The 18,528-nt window shown below is 40.2% G+C and overlaps 3 protein-coding genes and 1 non-coding gene across 4 annotated transcripts; 1 reads left to right on the forward strand and 3 right to left on the reverse strand.

The window, feature by feature from the left end:
• TRNAK-CUU lies at window positions 112-184 on the reverse strand. The gene has a single exon. It is a non-coding gene; the product is annotated as a tRNA-Lys (tRNA).
• On the reverse strand, window positions 313-5,396 carry LOC8074256 (diacylglycerol kinase 1). Its single transcript, XM_002443369.2, has 8 exons — window positions 5,241-5,396; window positions 3,669-4,801; window positions 2,937-3,303; window positions 2,775-2,851; window positions 1,545-1,664; window positions 1,137-1,301; window positions 899-1,036; window positions 313-811 (listed from the first exon to the last, which is right to left on the reverse strand). Exons 2-8 carry the CDS (start codon window positions 4,788-4,790, stop codon window positions 662-664), a joined length of 2,139 nt encoding a protein of 712 aa, XP_002443414.2. The 5' UTR covers window positions 4,791-4,801; window positions 5,241-5,396; the 3' UTR covers window positions 313-661.
• Window positions 10,339-13,494, reverse strand: LOC8074257. The gene is made up of 5 exons (XM_002443370.2): window positions 13,323-13,494; window positions 12,331-12,656; window positions 12,161-12,233; window positions 11,309-11,811; window positions 10,339-10,580 (listed from the first exon to the last, which is right to left on the reverse strand). Exons 2-5 carry the CDS (start codon window positions 12,652-12,654, stop codon window positions 10,572-10,574), a joined length of 909 nt encoding a protein of 302 aa, XP_002443415.2. The 5' UTR covers window positions 12,655-12,656; window positions 13,323-13,494; the 3' UTR covers window positions 10,339-10,571.
• Window positions 15,553-18,194, forward strand: LOC8074258. The gene is made up of 8 exons (XM_002442332.2): window positions 15,553-16,367; window positions 16,462-16,504; window positions 16,591-16,677; window positions 16,787-16,906; window positions 17,214-17,312; window positions 17,394-17,453; window positions 17,562-17,656; window positions 17,881-18,194. The coding sequence occupies exons 1-8, from the start codon at window positions 15,553-15,555 to the stop codon at window positions 17,957-17,959; spliced, it is 1,398 nt and encodes a 465-aa protein (XP_002442377.1). The 3' UTR covers window positions 17,960-18,194.

The raw sequence follows: 18,528 nt of genomic DNA on the forward strand, positions 1-18,528 counted from the left end.
GATGATTACATGAACCAGTTGGCCGCGAAACTAAAAACAAGAAACTCAAGAACATGACATGACAAAATGAAGACAGACATGTGAAAAATGCAACAGGGCAAAAAAAAAATGCGCCCACCGTGGGGCTCGAACCCACGACCACAAGGTTAAGAGCCTTGCGCTCTACCGACTGAGCTAGACGGGCTTGGTTGTTACTACTACTGGTATAAAGATAGTTTACTTGGACAGAGGACAAACAAAACAACATGTATACCACCATCTTACTTTTTACATAGGACAAACAAGAACAAATGTACAAAGCGTATAAGAAGATCAAAAATGAAATCCAATACGAGAACAAAATATAAAAAACGTTGTTTTAAGTTTCAGCGATCCAGACGGCTGTTATCAGACTTTCCTGCCAAAACAAGCGCACAGATAAGCTTTGCTAGTACCATAAGCAACTAGGGTCAGATCATCCCAATAGGGTGTACAAAATTTCACACAAATTATACACAAGCACAATGCAATCAAGCGGGAAGATACCATGACGGTATGTACAAACGACCAGACGTGATTCCCTAGTATCCCGGAAGGAAGCCTCTGGCAGCAGAAAACATGAGAGAAAGCTATAGGGTGAGCTACACACGACACAACTACAAGCACTAGCGTTAGAACTGTCCTACAAAAGCCTAGATGCTATCTCCTGGAGCAAAGTCCTCTTCTGCGAGGCTGAGATAATGCCACTGTTCTCAGCGTTTTCCAAGATGTCGGCCATTACCGAAGCAGCATGACCGAGTGGTTCTTCGGAGACTCTCTTAAGCATGAAGGCCTGCAGAAGAGAGGCATTGTTGTAGGCCAGGGATGATAGGAAAAGCGTGGATGCAGTTAAATGTACAAACTGAAGGGAGAGGTGAACCTGGCTATGATGAGAAACCTCTATGGTGCCGGGCTCCTGGGACCATGGCTCTCCATCAACTTGAATTGGCATTGTAGTACTGATTTCAACTTTTATATGATGACCTTGAGCTAATCTTTTTGCACGAGAAAGACCAACCTAGAGCAAGAATAGCCATTATCCATTAATCTGTGGTTAATTATTTTAACAGGTAACCAACACAATAGAGCCTAGATGAGAAGGATTACTCCTTCCATACCTGCAGTCTTCCGAGATGCAGCATTCCTGTGAAGCTAACAACTTCCAGCTTCTTGTCATGCATGGACTGAGGGAGGTAAGTGTCAGAGACATCATCCTCGTTCTTCCAAAGGTCGACCCCTCCCATGTAGCTCCTGATATTGGCGACAAGGATACCTTCAGAATCCTGCAAATCAAAGGAATAAAAAGTAAGGTCACATAGTTTTACTAGAAGATGCTTCTCCAATACGTCCAAAGGTCATAAGAAGCCTGCAAAAGTTCCTTAAAGAAGTGTAGTAACTATTCATCATTATTGTGAAGAACTGGGGTTCTTATGAATTCTTTGTTGCATATATGCCAGTCAAAATAATGTGTTTACGCCAAAACATAAAAAGAGCAGAGAAGAATAGTCACAATGAGATGCACTTGCCTGAGGAATATCAATTTTGGATCCATCTATCTCGAGCTTGACATCCCAAGGAAAACAATCAAATGTGTTATCCATAATGTTCTTTGCTCCCTCTCTTGCATACAGCACCTTGTTCATAAACTACAAAAATAGTTGTATCCTATTCAGGAATAGGAAAAAAAAACGTGTAACTAATACATAGAATGGTGCATGTGCAGACTAAAGTGTGAAAAATTGTCAGGCATGGGAATATGATTACCATATGAAAGTTCAACTGTAGCAATTAGTAATGAAAATATGAGTCTTCAAAAAGTTAGCAAAGAAAATAGATAATCAAGATTTGAGTAAAACCCATTTTCAGATTACCAAAGCAGTATATAAGATAGACCTATTCAACAATCTCAAACCAGCACTACTACATAATTTCAGATATATCATATATGTGCTGCCAGACAGTAGTTAACCCAAAATAACCATCCACAAATCATCCAGGAATCCAGGTTGTATGGATGTTTGCAATAGGAGCAGACACTCCATGTTCAACTCCTCAAATGTCGTAATGACTGTAGGCAAATATGATTGCCAACACTATGTTAAAAGGAATCCATTTCCTTCCAGGATCCAACAAACCAAGTTTAAAAACATGAACTTGTACATTTGATGTAATAATATAATATCTATTATATTCTATACAGATAGTCAGATATAATAATTAACAAACATTGTACAGAAGTTAAAGCCCTCAAGCTTGTACATATCGTCGTATGGTACTCTGAACACTAACTTTTCTTAGACACATATTAATTAAGTTAATATGGTTGTACATGGATTATATTTGTATATTATTGTTGGCTACACAAGAGAGGTACTTACATGTTGTATTTCTACCGTAAGAGAGCGAGTTGAAAAGCTTGTTATAAGTAGCAAAGTAAAAACATAGTATGGTTATCTATATAATCAATTTTCATCTCCCACCCTATGAATTTGAGATAGTGTTATATGCGAACTTAGGAAAGTGGTTGAATGACAAATTCCAAGCCAAATAGCCTAGTTTATTAAGTAGATTTCAATTCATCCAAATGAAAGGATTCAAACGGCCCCTTAGCATAATTCGTCCAAGAGAAGCTGGGAAAATAAAGAACAGTAGGGCATTGTCAATCCTTGCAAAAGTGCAACACGCAAGTCCACCAACAAGTGCAAAGGAGCCAGGAAACATAGCAGGGAGTCAGGGAGCAAGCAAGCAGGTGTTACCTGGCTATAAAACCATTCAGGGTTCTCTTCCCTCAGATTGTGTATATCTAAGGCAACCTTTGCATCACAGCCAACCCCTGAAAAAGCACCAGCATTATGGTTATCTGACTATGCAGTTATCTACTAAAGAATCCTAGCTAAGAAATAGTTGCATGGGCATACCAAAGTAGTTGTTCATAAATTTTGGTGGTGCCATAAGTTTCCCTTGGTTGTCCTTTATTGTGATCTTCCATCTGTCAAGAACAGTGACTGCTGCATGCTCTACATCTTGCAAAACTGAGAATAGACCTCCCCGCTTCTCAATAACACCAAGGCCACCACCCCAACATAAAACCCTCGCAAGATCATTACCAGTGCCAGCTGGAAGGATGGCTACAGGAGGCGGAGTTTCAAACTTCTGTTTCTCAATGGCATCCAAAACCCAACCAGCAGTGCCATCTCCACCACATACAAGAACTCTGAAATGGGTTACCTTCCGAAATAAAGCTAAACCGACATCTGGACCTTGCTGTTTGCTCAACTCGAAAACCTAACAGAAATGAGTTAGTACCATAATAGAAAGTTGCCTCCGGTTATATCATCAATAACCACCAGAAAAAAAAAACGGTTTAAATAGACAAGGTGGAGGATTAACTGAACTTAACTAACTTGAGCTAAACTTTACCGATACAAATGGTTGTGCACAGAATGAAGTTTTGGATAAATCGAGTATAAGAGGATTTATTAAAACTGCAGTGAACCCTAAAGATAATATACAAAGCCACGCAATAACATTACTTAATTTGTGCTCAAAAACAAAAAAAAAAATGGGGTGCTAGATGTGTCAAAAACAGGCAAATCTACAAGGAAACTTACACAGCTGAAAACTGATTAAAGAGCTTGAAGCATACCAACCTGCACAGGATTAAGAAGAATCTGCAGACGCTGTCTCAATGAATCACCACTCTGTGCACCACTTCTCTTGTTAATGAAAACTAGAAGCGGCCTAGAATCAGAAGGCACGTTGATAATTTCATACTTCTGATGGTTCTGTACATGAGAATTCTCACGTTGTGATCTATTGGTTGTAGCTACGTTGTCTGGTACATGTTGCTTATCTTTCTCTGCATCTGAGCTTTGATGTACCTCACTGAGTTCACCATTGGCCTGATCATCCCTCCTCTTTGCTGCGCTGTTTACTTCTTGTGAATCTCCTTCAACATCAGATGGTAGCTCAATAGCCCCAGAGCTATCTGAATCAGCAGAAGCGCTACCCTTTTTGTACCTTTTACTACGAATCCGAATTGTCTCTCGGACAGTAGAAGCTAATTCATTAGCCCCATTTGTGATAGAACTCAAAATCCCAGCACCTGTCCAATGAAGCTCCTTAACACAAAGAGGTGATAATATCAACCGCTTCAATGGTCCCAGGTCACAGATATCACCAGTTTCCTTGGCCAAGCTGCTGTGACAATCAACATGCACCAGCCTCTGACACCACATACAGTACCAAACCGGTGACCCTGCAAGGAAAGCCCCATTGCAAGATTCATCGCAGTAGCAACAGAAGGAGTCTTCTTCAGAGTGATCCACGCTGTCGATCCATTGCACAGCCCACTGGTGAAGCACATGGTCCAAACCAGCCATAGATACACACTTGCAATCCTTGTGCGCATTCCCCGAGCAGCTCGGATGTGCGGCGGCGCCGCAGATATCGCACTGATGGATGGTCCCCCCAGAGTACTGAGGAGGTGAAACAGACTTCAAGCACACACAGCATTTCAGCCCTTTACTGCGGGGGATCACTTCTTTCCTCCAGATGTGGGATGCGGCGGGCACCTTGTCCTTCCATTTCTTGTACCTCTTGGCCCTGGCCTTGATAGCCTTTATCAGGCTCAAGCTGATGTTCTTGTTCAATTGATTGACTGTGTAGTAAATTGTCACCGCACCAACAAATGCGAAAACAACAGTGGCGATTATCACGGACCAATACTCCGAGATGTATGCTGAGACGCCGACCCAGCTAGGATGCAGCATCTTGTGTTCCCCTGCACCAACCATCAGGTAAGGGGACAATTAGCTGAAACAAATTCAGTGTGGCGGTGGGGAGACCGATGGTTCTTACACAATACTAATAAGCCAACAAATTGGTGCCTATCATCTAGACTCTAGTTTTGATTCTCTAGTGCTGTAATTGCTGTTAAGTTTTCATTCCAAAGGGTTGGGACATGGGAGTTCTGAACCTGTAAGCGCCCATTCAGTGGCTTGCCAAATAAAACCAAAAACAAAAAAGTCACAAATCCCACGCCCAATACAACTTATTGAATCCTTGTACGCACAAAATGATCGAACCAGCAAGTTGCACACCAAATAATCCTCCTCGAAACCCTAATCGCTAATCTCACCGTAGCAATCGTAATGAACAGCCAAAAAGCAGGCAGAACTTGCTGCTTGTTGCATGAAACAGAGCGGGGAGAGGAATCTTACGAGATCAGAACACCCGGGGCGAGGATGCGGCTCGGGAATCGGGGATCAGAACCAACCCGCTCGTGCTCACATTGCGCTTTCCCACCTTCCCCTCCCTCCGCTCTCCGATTCGCTGCCGCAGGAAAGGCAAAAGCCGCGGAGCCTGTGGTAACAAAAATAATTAATATAGAAAAATGGAATTAATAAATAAAATAATGCTAAATTAATGGGGGATTAGCGAGGCAATTGCGCCGGATGTGCGGGCTCGGATGTCTCGGGCCACGTCACGAGGGCGCGATCACGGCCGTTGAGGGAGGAACGGACGGAGGAGATTTGAGGGGTCACACGTGGGGAGGGGAGCAGGTTTGCTCCGGGCTGTCCCGGGGTCCCACCTGCAGTGTGATGGGACGCCGAGTCGAGACGCTTCTCGATGGCGTGCTTGACGCGCCGACATTCGATGCGCGGGCAACGATGAAAAACACTTTAAAATCATCAGAGTTAAAATCAAACGAATTTTTATGCTTCGTGGAATATAGAAAAAAGTCTGCATAACCCTATGAACTATTTAATATAATCTATTTCAACCATCAAACTATAAAATCAGATATTATACCTCTAAACTTTTCAAAACCGATCAAATAACCATCTAGAACGGTTTGGGATTTCATTTCAAAAGAACGGTTTGGGATGGTGGTTTTGTTTTTTTATTTTCACCAAATATTCAAAAAAATTATAATAAATCATTGAAAAATCCAAAATCCAATTTTGTTGGACTCTCGATAACTAGATCTACACAATGAATATATAATATGGTATACTTTAGTATAAAGTTTTAGTTGTAACATTAAATCTATGTTTTTCTATAATTAATTAGAATAATTCATATATGCAGTTTCTATGGTCAAATTATAGTAAAATTTTTACGGTGGGCTCATTATTGTATGCTTGAATTATGATAAAATTTTCATACTCATTAGAACACGTATAACTTAGTTATAGATAAAGCATAGATTTAACAAGAATAAAGCTAAATAAATTTATAACTAAGTTATACGTGATCCAATAGGTACAAAATTTTTATTCTACTTCAACCCGACAATAATTAGCTCACCAAAAAAAGTTCATCGTAATTGGACCATAGAAATTACATATATGATTTATTCTAATTAATTACAAAAAATATAGATCTAAAGCTATTGCAAAAACTTTGTATTAAAGCATACAATATAATATGTTCACTGTGTAGATCTACTTATGTGGAGTCCAACAAGATTAGATTTTCCATTATATGATTTATTATGATTTTTCAAATATTTAATAAAAATAAGTAAAAAAGAAAAAAACAAAACCACCCTTCAAACCCACTCGAGGGGGTTATTTGACTGGTTTTGAAAAGTTCAGGGGCTAGAATATCCGGTTTTATAGTTCGGGGGATGAAGTAATCCACCCTAGATAAATTGGGAGGTTATGTAGACTTTTTCCAAGTAATATATAAGTTAAGTTATTATCTTCTAGAACATGAAAATTGCTCTGAATTGATTTCATTATTAGACCATATTTTATTTCACGTCCTTCGCTGGACCCAAAATCTCTAGAGCCCACCAAAACTATTTTACAAATTCATTCTTTGAGAACAATAATTTCATCAATAGAAAAAAATCAAAAAATAATTTCATCAAGAGATGAACTGGAGGCAAGGATGGTTGTGGAATCTTTGTGGGACTTTGCGGGACTAACGGCCTTTTTTAACCCCCTTCGACAATGTAATCTTCATTTGCTATTATTTACGCTTTACTTGTTCATTGTTATCCTTGCTATTATTTACGCTTTATTTGTTCATTGTTATCCTTAAGTTAAGATGCTTTAGGACACAAATCAGAGGCCTCAAGAATATAACACAAGCTCCAAGCAGATGCAACAAAGAATGTTGAAACAATAGCAAAGCTGCAAAAGGCAAAAAATACTATCTAGTGAATGAATGATCTGAAGGATCATGCTAATTCAGTAAAAATGCAAGACGTCAGTATACCCTTCCTTTGCGGGCTTGTGTTTTTTTAATTGAATGTGTTTATATAGAATTATCTTGATGTCTTGATTATGTAAAATTAACTTGTTAATTCCTCTTCAACTATATGAGTGTGGTTGCATTTACTTGGCTATATAGTAATTTTTTTTATGATTAGCCCACTGAATCTTGCCACTTGATTGCCAATTATTATGGTGACTTAAATTTTTGTTCTCTGCTGTATTGACATGGGTGTGGCATAAAAATTGACATCACTTTCATGGAAACTTGGTGTGATTATAGAAATAGAAATTCAGAACTACTTGGATGCAAGCGTGCTAGTGTTATCTTGTATGACCCACGGTACCAATTACTCGTGCATGTTTCTGTAATTGAGTCTTTGATGAAAAACAGATATAGCAAAGTAATCTTACCATTCTAATCTACCAATAATCTTGTTATTAAGGTAATTGCCAAGTCAAACCTTTTTTAGATTTTGTTTTTCTTTTATTTACCTTGGTTCAGTGAAGCCTTGGTATTTTCGTCTTTTATGTTTGTTTCAATGCAATATCCTATTAACTGATTACTGATGTGCATGTTGCAGCTTTGGCATCGAAAGAAATAGATATCAGAGATTTATTCCTGCTGATATAAAATATTATCTTAGCCGCATCACGAAAGTGGAGTTTGCGAGCCTGCAATGTCGCACTTTTCATGACTGTATTAATTTCACAAACTTTATTCTTTGGATTAAATATCACTTTAACATTGGTATTTAATTTTTACAATATCATTATCTTATCGTGTGATCCGTATATTTTTAGTATAAATTGTTAGTTATCCCGTAACAACGCACGGACACGCTACCTAGTAAAACCATCAAAGTTAAAATCAAAGAATTTTTTATAATATATACGTTAACATTCTATTCGCTTCGCTGATAAGCTATGGCTGGAAGTATTGTTCGTTAATTTATTGTTAAAGAAAAAATACCATTAAATGACTGAGCGAACATGGTTATCTTCTAAAATATGCTAAATTGATTTCATTATAAGACCATATTTTATTTCACGTCCTTGGCCGGACCCAAAGTCTCTAGAGCCCACCAAAATTATTTTACAATTCATTCTTTGAGAACAATAATTCCATCAATCAATAGAAAAAATTAGAAAAATATGCTCCTCTCGCTAAATGAATATGCACGATTTAAATTCCACCATTTCAAATGGCAAAATTTTTCTTCCCGACAATTTAGTTAGATGGATTTTCCTATTGTGCTTAGTTTATCTTAAAATTTTTCTCACTCCATCCACAAAATTCAACTATAAGAGTTATGCAAATCAAATAAGTTTAAGTTTGGTCAAGTTCACAGTGAATAATATTAATATTTATGTCTCTAACTAGGTTTATTGGAAATATATATTTTATAAATAATTTAATGATACTTATTAAGTATCAAATATTAATATATTTTTACTCCCTCATTCCCATAAAAAGAGTCATGCTCGCTTCCAAAAAAGTCAATTATCTTTAACTTTGACTAAATATATATAATAAAATATTGATACTTATGATACATACTTAGTATCATTGAATATTTTTTTAATATATTTTTATAATAAACTTATTTGAAGATATAAGTATTGTTAATGTTTTCTATAAATCTAGTAAAATAAAACTTAGAAAAGTGTCTAAGTTTTACCACCATGAGTCTTATGGTTCCTAATGCAAATATACAAGAGTGAAAGAGAATATAAAAGTGGCTGGGATGATTTAGAATTAATCTCGAATTCCTGATGTAAAGTTATCTTCTATATTTTAGGACCGAGATATTCGAAACTATACCCAAAAAAATATGCTCCCAAAAAATATGCTCCAACTTTTTTAGCCACATGAAAAACTTGTTGATTTACCAAATGTTTTTGGGAACTATTGCAGATGCTCTAACTCCATTCTCTTCCCTTCCATTACTATATCACATTTTCATTCAGGATCCAAGAGCTTGTGCAGTCTCCTCCAAGACTCCGAACATATTATCCTTAATGCGTGACCATGTTTCCATGCGGCACCTAAATCATTTGTTCACGTTTGTGACACCATGTACTTGAACCTGAGAATAATATTGGGTGTGTTTGTTTGGAGAATGAGGTGATTCATCTTCTTCTCACTTCTCATCTTTTTTATTTATGGAATAAAATAAGTTGATCCATTGCTACCTCGTTCAACACAAGCTAGTAATGAGTATATGCACGAGGAATAGGTTTATTCCACTAAAATTTATAGAATGAATTCATGATGCACCACCTCATGAGGTTGTAGTGGTTCCACTCTCAAAGCTTGGACGTAATTTTGTTGATGCTCAAATTGGGCCCATGTCGGTTTTAGAATAAACCCATGTTTGTTTTGGCCTAATCCAACATGAAATTGTACCAAATTGATTTTTGGACGAGATAATACAACCCCTAAGTATTAAATATGGGGTGCACATTCGATGGAGGTATATATCTAACTACACAATAGATCTTTTAAGAGGGTGTTTGTTGGATCCAGGGGCTAAAGTTTAGTATAAGTCATATTGGACATTCAAATGCTAACTAGGAGGACTAAATATGAAATAATTAATTATAAAACTAATTACACTAGAGTAGACTAATTATCGAGATGAATCTATTAAGCCTAATTAATTCATGATTAGCATATGGTTGTTGTAGCAGCATATTGTCAAATCATGGACTAATTAGACTTAATAGATTCATCTCGCAAATTAGCCTCCATCTATGCAATTAGTTTTGTAATTAATTTATTTCTAATACTTCTAATTTGTGTCTAAACATCTAATGTGTTAGGGACTAAGGTTTATGAGGGTGTATCCAAACACCCTCTACTTTTTACCCTTTTTATCTCTTCCAATCCCCTTGTCATCCTATAGATTATCACATCTTCTTAAAAACCTACACGGAGAATGAACGTAGATGATATCCCATGTAACAAACATATATCAAAGCATAGGAAAAAAGTCCACAAAAAATCAAAGATACCAACTTGTTGTGTCGATTCATAGACTACAATATACTAAAGTAATGTTGATAATTAATTTATGTCTACAAGATCAACAACAACACCAAGTATTATGTGTGTAACCATCACATAACAAAGTACATAGTTTTTTCTAGATTTTAGATCAAACTAATGATTTAGAAAATACTACCCATCTCTAGACCAAAAAAATACAATTGAACAATTAAAGATTACAAGAAAAATTAATAAAAAATGAAGGCATATGTGTTCTTTGTCGAAGACCATTTCTCCCACATCCATCCCTTCTCTTTTTTTGTGTTCCTTGTCACTCACTGGTTCTGAAAAGTAAGTAATAAAGCAATAGTTAGGATAATACTAAAGTAAGAAATGTTTCACACATTTGTTAGTTAATTCAAAAGAATCCAAGATAGGGCATAGGAGAGGTGTAGTACTCCTTGCTTCACTTGCACTCCACTGCTCAAAAGTCTGCATAGGTTAAGTGCAAGTGGTAGCTAAAATAATACATCAAAAGATCGCAACTTATGGTAGGAATAAAATTCAAAATAGGACATGGATTCTAAACGCAAAAAAACTACTACACTAGTTTGTAATCGACACCAATTTTTGTTGTTTTAGTGAATTTTCAACAACATCGTATCTTATTTAAGAAAAATGACACTAGCTAGATCGATTGCATCTTTACCAACAAACAAACAATATATGATTAATTTTTGAATCTTTGACAATAAACCCTAACAAATCATATATGTGGCATCCAAAGGCAAGTGTGTGATAACATATGAGGGGTCAAGAAAAATGACACTAGCTAGATTGATTGCATCAACTAATAGCCAACCATATCAAAGCTAGCAACAACATACATACGGTCATCTTCTAACTATGAGTCTGAGCTCCTTTCAATAAAAATAGTCTTAGCATCAAATTAGTCACATTATATAGGTTTAGTTAAGATGATCTAATGCTATAAGAGGAGAAAACAAAGATGACAAACAAATATATCAAATGCTAGAAGAAGAGAGAAAACTAAGATTATAAGCAAACACACCTGTGAAATTTTTTTCTTCAGCCAAATTAATCGAACATTTGGATTTTTTGTCTTCATAAATATTTGTCGATTCATCTTAGACTGGAAGAGCTCATTAGCATCTGCCTTCTGCTCATCAGTTAGGTCTTCCATGCCATCCACAACATCAATGCACTTCTCCACACAATAATCATCTTCTTGTTTCTTCTTGTCATCTATCTGGATCTTTCTAAGCTCTATGAATTCCTTGATTTTAGCTGGCATTTGACTTTGCTTGCGTATTTTTCCACTAACACCTTCTTGGTCCTCTAGATTGATGGACGGTGCAGATTGCACCTCTGGGCCATTGCTTTGAGGAGATGGATTTGTACCATTAATAGCAAAATTGATGCCAATGGTATCAAAGGCGGCAATTGTGTTCTGTGTACTTTGTTCAGTGTGACTTCTTTTCACTGGAGGTCCAACTCTCTTGTTAGGAGGATGTTCAGTCGATGTAGAATTCAAATCTCTAGTGGTGATACTTCCTATTAAAAACAACATATAAATTAGATGCTAGACGTACAACAGGCAGTCACTCTATGCATACTAGTATTGGACTAAAGGAAAAATTACCTCATAACTCTAACACTCTCGCTGATAATCTATACTAAGAGTTATGATCATAAAATACTATCCAAACTCCAATGCATAATCCGAACTAGTGACCATATGATTCATGGTAGTAGAATATAAAATTGCCAAAGAGACATAACAACACACAACTCATGTTCTAGTGCCAAACATGACCAAGGGCTAAGGACTAATACCAAGATAGATTTTTTAGCATCAAATCAGATCAAAAGAGAAACATTTGTTGCTTTATGTGATCATTACCTGCATACAATGATGCCAAGTTTTCATATAGAGGAAATGACTTCTTTTGGAACTTACTAACTTTGGCATTCTCCTATTAAGTGCAACAAACAACATTTTGGTTAGCTTCTTAAAAGAGTGAAAACACAACACAAACATAGCTAGCTTTATAAAGAGTGAAAATAACTTACCTCAATCATTTCATCCCAAATCTCTGGTTTGGCAATAATCATGCATAATGACTCATTCCAACCAGCACCACTATTTTTCCTAGCATCTTGTATTATCCTGTAATTCTCTTTTAACTCCTTTTCCTTTGATTGTATTTGTTGTTGTGTAAAATGGGCTAGAGGAAACTTTTCATTGAATTGTTTCGTGATATTTCTCCAGCCCACTCTTGTCCAACCATTTTGTTTCTTGTACATAGGGATATTGGCATGTTCTTTCATTATGTCCACAAGTCCTTTTTCATATGTATAGCTCCATACAGCCCTTGTACTCTGGGATGTTGACATGGCTAAAAACAATGAGGCATAAATGTAATAAGTTAAAAATGCTGATAATGATGAACAATGCTTTCAAATTACCATCTAACTATTATAGGTAGCCTAGATCGCTTGCATTATTTTGATGCTACAATGTGCTGCTATTATTTGATTACATCTCATTTAGGTAATTGTTAACTCCCTTTAGAATATCAACATAAGTGGTTGGGTCGATATGTTTGTGGTTGGTGATCTAGCCAACTATCTTGCCTATCGTGTCATTCACTTATATTTTTCTGCAACAGCAAAACCAAATTTCATTACTTGACAACAACAAAATTACAAGAGTTTGTACAACATAAAAGCAAACTACGTAAACCATAAAACACCACATTAGGCTAAACATAGAGGGTTCATCTAATTGGCACAACCCAGACTACCGCGCCTAAAAGCGTTCTTCCCAAATAATGAAACCAAACCGAGCACAACGTAGCAAATTTATTACAAGCCCAAATGGCTTCTTTGATAGCACACAAGATGTGATTATTTCTCTAGCAAAAGACTCTTCGCAATATGAAGAACCAACAATTGCCATAATCTCCCATAGCCCGCTCTACGACCCCTTACCCATGCCCATCTCATCAACGTATGAATCAACAAATCTTAGAGAAGAACTTGGATCGGATCTTGGAGCTAACCTTGGAGTGGATCTAGATCTTGAAGCCAAGGCGGAGGTGGCGGTGGCGGCGATTGCGTGCCGACGGTGAGAAGAACCAAAAGCCAAGTGTCAAGGGAGAGGCCGTCAACACAGACAAGCTATTGAGGCGAGAAACAAGACGACGATGATGGTGGGCGAGGAGACGAGGATGACGATGGATGTGCAGAGCTTCTATATCGCGCGCCACCTCGCTTGGGAAAAGCCGACGGATCTGAGTGTGCGATGCCTTGGGAAAAGGTAGGGTTCAGTTTGACACCCCCCCTTGCATGGGCTTCCAAATGCATAGAAGCCTGGCCCGTGGCTGAGTTCTTCGTGGGCTTCTTGCCCAGGAAAAGGCCGAGACATCCTAAGGGGTTTGAGTTTCCAAAGAGACCTAGAATTGTGACTTGAGTGCTTTTTTTTATTGTTGCTCGTTTAAATAAGTAACATTTCTTTTTGTTATCTTCGGTGAAATAGGTACGACCCTTACTCGCTTAATGATTTCTTAAGTTACAAGATTACAAGGTTCATCAAACTATACATCTTTAAGTATGTTACCATGCGCCTCATATCAGGTATTTTATATGAAGACAACCCGCCCATTATGCTCCATTTGAGGCAACACGACTTTAGATGGGCAAAACGGTCATGCAGCAAATTTGTCGCTCTGGTGGTTGCTTTGCAAATTGGTGTACACCCTCCGTACTCACAAAGAAAGTCACTTTAGATAAGATTTAAGTCATACAAAATATAAATCATGAATAACTTTTAAATTATGGAGTTTGGAAATATGAAAACTATATGAATATATTTATCTTAAAAAGTACTCTCATAAAAATATACATATACCACTTTTTGATAAATATTTTTATAAAAATACGAAGTCAGGCTTTGGAGACCATGTCACTGTCCTAAACAACTTCATTTATGAGTACCGAGGGAGGAGTATTTCCTAGTACAGCGTGAAGATACCTACTTACTTGACGAGGGAGGAAAGGAAGGATATGGGCAAAACAAACCATACCAGGCCTTGTTTAGTTTCAATTTTTTTTTTTGCAAAATGAACACTGTAGCACTTTCGCTTGTATTTGACATTAATTATGGACTAACTAGGCTCAAAAGATTTGTTTCGCAAAATACAGATAAACTGTGTAATTAGTTATTTCTTTTATCTATATTTAATGCTCCATGCATGTACCGTAAGATTCGATGTGACGGAAAATCTAGAAGATTTTGTAAAATTTTTTGGAACTAAACAAGACCTAAAGACCTAAAGACTCCCCAGAACAAGACGCTACACATTTAACACTTGCAAACTCACTTTCCAAACAAGGAAGTATTGATCGAATGCATGCGCATCCGTATATTTAGGCCTTGTTTAGTTTCCAAAAAGTTTTGCAAAATTTTTCAGAATTTTCATCACATCAAATCCTGCAGCAATTTGTCAAATACAAACGAAATTACTACAGTGTATATTTTGTAATTTTTTTTAAACTAAACAAAGCCTCAGAAGGACAGTTCAAGGTGTACAACTATGGTAATAAGCATACTACTACAAAGATTCTTGACATTGTTGCTAATTGCTATACATGCCTCCTACAAATATTCTTGAGTTCGTTGCGGCACATGATCTGCAACGATAGTGAAAGTAACTGAGATTTGATTCTTTTTTTTTGTCCCTGCATCTTAAGTTCCTAACGATGATACACTCACTAAATCCCAATTCATTTCAGTAGCAAAAATCAGATCAAGGCCAGATTCACTGCTTAATCTCACACCAAAAGGATTTCACCAACGGTAAATACTCCAGATAATAACCCACTCCAAACTCAATAAATCCACGCATCAACCCCGCGCAGGCGCGCATCGACGGCAGCGGATCCCCTCCGCTCCCCGATCCAACGGCCCGGAAAATCCGCAGCGGCCGAACCCCCCCCTGGCCACTTGCCCGCTAGCCGTTGCGCCAGCGCCGCACGCCGGCAACGTTACCTTTGCCCTGCTTCACCTCACCGGCTTCGCCTCGTCTCCTCCTCCTCCTCCTTCCTGCCTTCCGGTTCCGGGCCTCCTATAAATTCGCTTCGGCTCGTCCACGCAGATTTCGAAACGCGAATTCTTCTCGGATCGCGCCTCATTACTCTCCCACATCAACCGCCGCTCGGGGTTTCGAAAGCTTTCGTCTTCCTCCCTCCCGGTTTGCGTTGCGCACGGACGTTTTGATCGGGGGAGGGATGATGGCAGCTGCGGCGACGAGAGGCAGAGGAGGACCGCGGCGCCCGTTCGCGCCCGTGGTGGTGTCGCCGCCGCCGCCGCCGCAGGCGGAGAATCGGCTGGCGCGGGAGGACGCGCCGTCCTCGTTCGCGCGGCGGGAGCCGAGGAGGTTCGGGGCGTGCGCCGCCGGGAAGGTCGCGCGGGGGCCCGCGGTTCTTGGCGCCGGCGGCAAGGCGGTCAAGAAGTACGGCCCTGGGTCGTCCCCGGCCAAGAAGACGCCGGTGGCGGCGAAGAGGGCGCCGGGGACGGCGGCCAGGAGGAGGCTTGATTCTTGCACCAAGAAGTGCTCGACTCCGGCGGTGGGCGCGGTGGCGGCGTACGACGCGCCGCGCGCGCTGGCGTCGGGCGCCGCCGAGGAGTGCGGCGACGAGGTGCGGGCCAAGCTCTCCTACCCCTGCAGCGAGGCGGACCAAGAACGGCGGGGCAGCGAGGCCTCCGCCTCGCGGAAGCGGGCGATGACGGCCGTGGCGTTGGAGGAGGCCATGGCGGGCCTCCCGGAGCCCGGCGAGGGCCGCGTCAAGTACCTGGTGGACACGTTCGAGCGGCTCCTCTTGCTGGGCGGCGGCGGAGGCGGAGGCGACCCCACGGCGCGGAGCAGAGGCGCGGCGAGGAGGAGGAAGGACGAGGGAACCGCGACAGCGACGGTGTCGTTGCCAGCAACGCCGCGGGGTGCCGAGGAGATCGACATATCGTACCCCTCCATTGCCTCCTCGTCCGAGGTCTCCTTCCCGGTCATCCCCGGTGTCGCCTGCATCCTCGACGCCTCCGACCGCACCAGGTCTTGGATTCCTCACCCATCGCTGCATATGCATTGGTTTGCTGTTCTTGACAGTTGACACCTTCTGCTGATGCGCTCTCTGAAAATTCAGCAGGATCAGCCGTGCACGAGGCCAACGGCGGCAGAGGCCATACAATGTACGCACGCGGCATGCTAGTATCTCCTGTTATTAAGCTGATGAATTTGCTCTGAAATTTGCGTGGATACTGTTTGCACATCGCAGAGCACCGGATCGTCAGATAGGGCCTGGAGTTGCAGCAGGAAGGTGACAAGGGTGACCACTCAGCAGCCGTTCCGTCTCAGGACCGAGGTATGTGCTTCAAAACACCTTAAGATTGTTCATGCTTGTCCTTCTGAAGAAATTGTTGATGCTTGTACGTACGGTAACCCAAGAAATTGTGTCCTGTTCTTGTACTCAGCAAAGAGGAAAAGCCAAGGAAGGAAATTTTCTTGAGAGGTTGAGGAATATGCAGGTTGAAGAGGAGAGGCTGCGCCATCCAGTCGCCCAAGGCCTACCCTACACAACTGATGAACCAGAGGTATGCGGTATGCCAGCTATGCCTTCAGTAATTTCAGTTCACAGTGTCCACTTAACACTGCTAGACTGGGTGAATTGTTGCTTGTTTTACCATGGTCGGCAATGCCTACAGGAATTTTCATTATACAGTTTAGTTCTAAGCACCATTACCTTTGCCGTGATTGGTTATAGTGGGCTGTCACACAATTTTCAGTCTGTTACTGTTTCTGAACTTTTATTAAGGAAGACCAGGTTTCCTTTTCAGTTATCTGAGGTGACAAGTGGTAATGTCTGCTGCTCATCCTTTCTCTGATCCTTCTATTCTGCAGATCCCAGCGAAACCTCCAACAAAGGAACCCACGGAACCGATCGATCACGTGCTGCACAGCGCTGTGCGTGTGGTCAGACGCGTCAAGTTTGATACCCAAGTAAGTCACACACTGCTATGCTCGCTCGTCGTCGCTGATTCCTGAGGGCTGCTATGCATCGTCTGTCTTTCCATCATGCAGGTCGCTGAGCGCAATAGCTTCATGGAGGAAGTGAAACTGGAGAGGGAAAGACAGCAGAAGGTTTGCTGCCTATATCCATCTGAATCTTACAGCATGGTATTGGTACAAGTTCATCTTGTTCGGGTGTAAAAAATAAGGCCAGGGTTGCTACGATGTGTTCTTGTGCAGGTGGATGAGGAGATTGAGATCAAGCAGCTAAGGAAGGAGCAGGTTCCAAGAGCACATCCAATGCCAGACTTCTCCAAGCCCTTCGTGCCAAAAAGGTATAGAATTTCTGATCCTTTTGTCTTCTCTGATGATCTGTCAATATATATATTTTTTTGCATGAGCAATCACTCAGTCTCACAAATCTCAGCACCCAAGAAGGGCCTAAGTCAATTCAAACCATAGTTTCATGTACATTTTCATATATAATTAATGCAAGTGTAACAGCAATGGTTTTGTTTCAGACTATTTTCAGCTAAAGCTTTTTATGTCAAAAATGCAGGTCAGTGAAGCTTCCTACAATTCCCAGGGAGCCAAGATTTCACTCCAGGTTGATGAGGCGCATCTCAAAGGCGCAATGAGCTTTGACAGTAGTTGCCTTGGTAGCTGCTAGCAAGTAGAAACTGCATTTTTTTTCTGAATAAACAAAAAGAAAGAGAGAATACCATGCATCAAAACATGTATCTATATTATTAGTAGCGTCCTTTTACTGCTTGTAATAAACGTAATACTTGGCTATTTGTGGTCCAATACACATGCTTCTTGCTTGTGCTGTACTACTACTAGTTCCTGCTTGTACATTTCTGCTGATGTATATATATTCAGATGTACATTTCTACTGTCAGTGTGGTAGCACATGCAGAGTTGTTGGCGCAGTTTATTGTAGTGTCCGTTTTGGAGGGATCGCCGTTCCAATTCGTAACACGACGACACATTGGCACCTCGAAACAACCGGAGGAAGCCACTGAGGACGCATTTGGATGTCCGCCAAATGTAGGCCGTTGCAAAATCTGCTGCTGGCCAAGCTTTGGCGGCTAGGTTAGGTCGGTTTGTCCCAAATTGGCCGGGCAGCTGACGTCCAATTGATCTGAAGAAGAAGATTGGCCACAACAGCTGGGCCAAGCCAAACAACAGCACACATCATCCAAAC

The sequence above is a fragment of the Sorghum bicolor genome, chromosome 8 (assembly GCF_000003195.3).
Source record: "Sorghum bicolor cultivar BTx623 chromosome 8, Sorghum_bicolor_NCBIv3, whole genome shotgun sequence".
In the NCBI taxonomy this organism is placed as follows: Eukaryota; Viridiplantae; Streptophyta; class Magnoliopsida; order Poales; family Poaceae; genus Sorghum; species Sorghum bicolor.

Coding starts and splice junctions, on each gene's coding strand:
- LOC8074257 (XM_002443370.2), bottom strand. CDS start 12,654: ATGTCAACATCCCAGAGTACAAGGGCTGTATGGAGCTATACATATGAA. Junction 12,234..12,330: donor TTTGGGATGAAATGATTGAG/GTAAGTTATTTT, acceptor TGCACTTAATAG/GAGAATGCCAAAGTTAGTAA. Junction 11,812..12,160: donor CTTGGCATCATTGTATGCAG/GTAATGATCACA, acceptor TGTTTTTAATAG/GAAGTATCACCACTAGAGAT.
- LOC8074258 (XM_002442332.2), top strand. CDS start 15,553: ATGGCAGCTGCGGCGACGAGAGGCAGAGGAGGACCGCGGCGCCCGTTC. Junction 17,454..17,561: donor AGAGGGAAAGACAGCAGAAG/GTTTGCTGCCTA, acceptor GTTCTTGTGCAG/GTGGATGAGGAGATTGAGAT. Junction 17,657..17,880: donor AAGCCCTTCGTGCCAAAAAG/GTATAGAATTTC, acceptor TCAAAAATGCAG/GTCAGTGAAGCTTCCTACAA.
- LOC8074256 (XM_002443369.2), bottom strand. CDS start 4,790: ATGCTGCATCCTAGCTGGGTCGGCGTCTCAGCATACATCTCGGAGTAT. Junction 3,304..3,668: donor TTCTTCTTAATCCTGTGCAG/GTTGGTATGCTT, acceptor CATTTCTGTTAG/GTTTTCGAGTTGAGCAAACA. Junction 2,852..2,936: donor ATTTATGAACAACTACTTTG/GTATGCCCATGC, acceptor GTGCTTTTTCAG/GGGTTGGCTGTGATGCAAAG.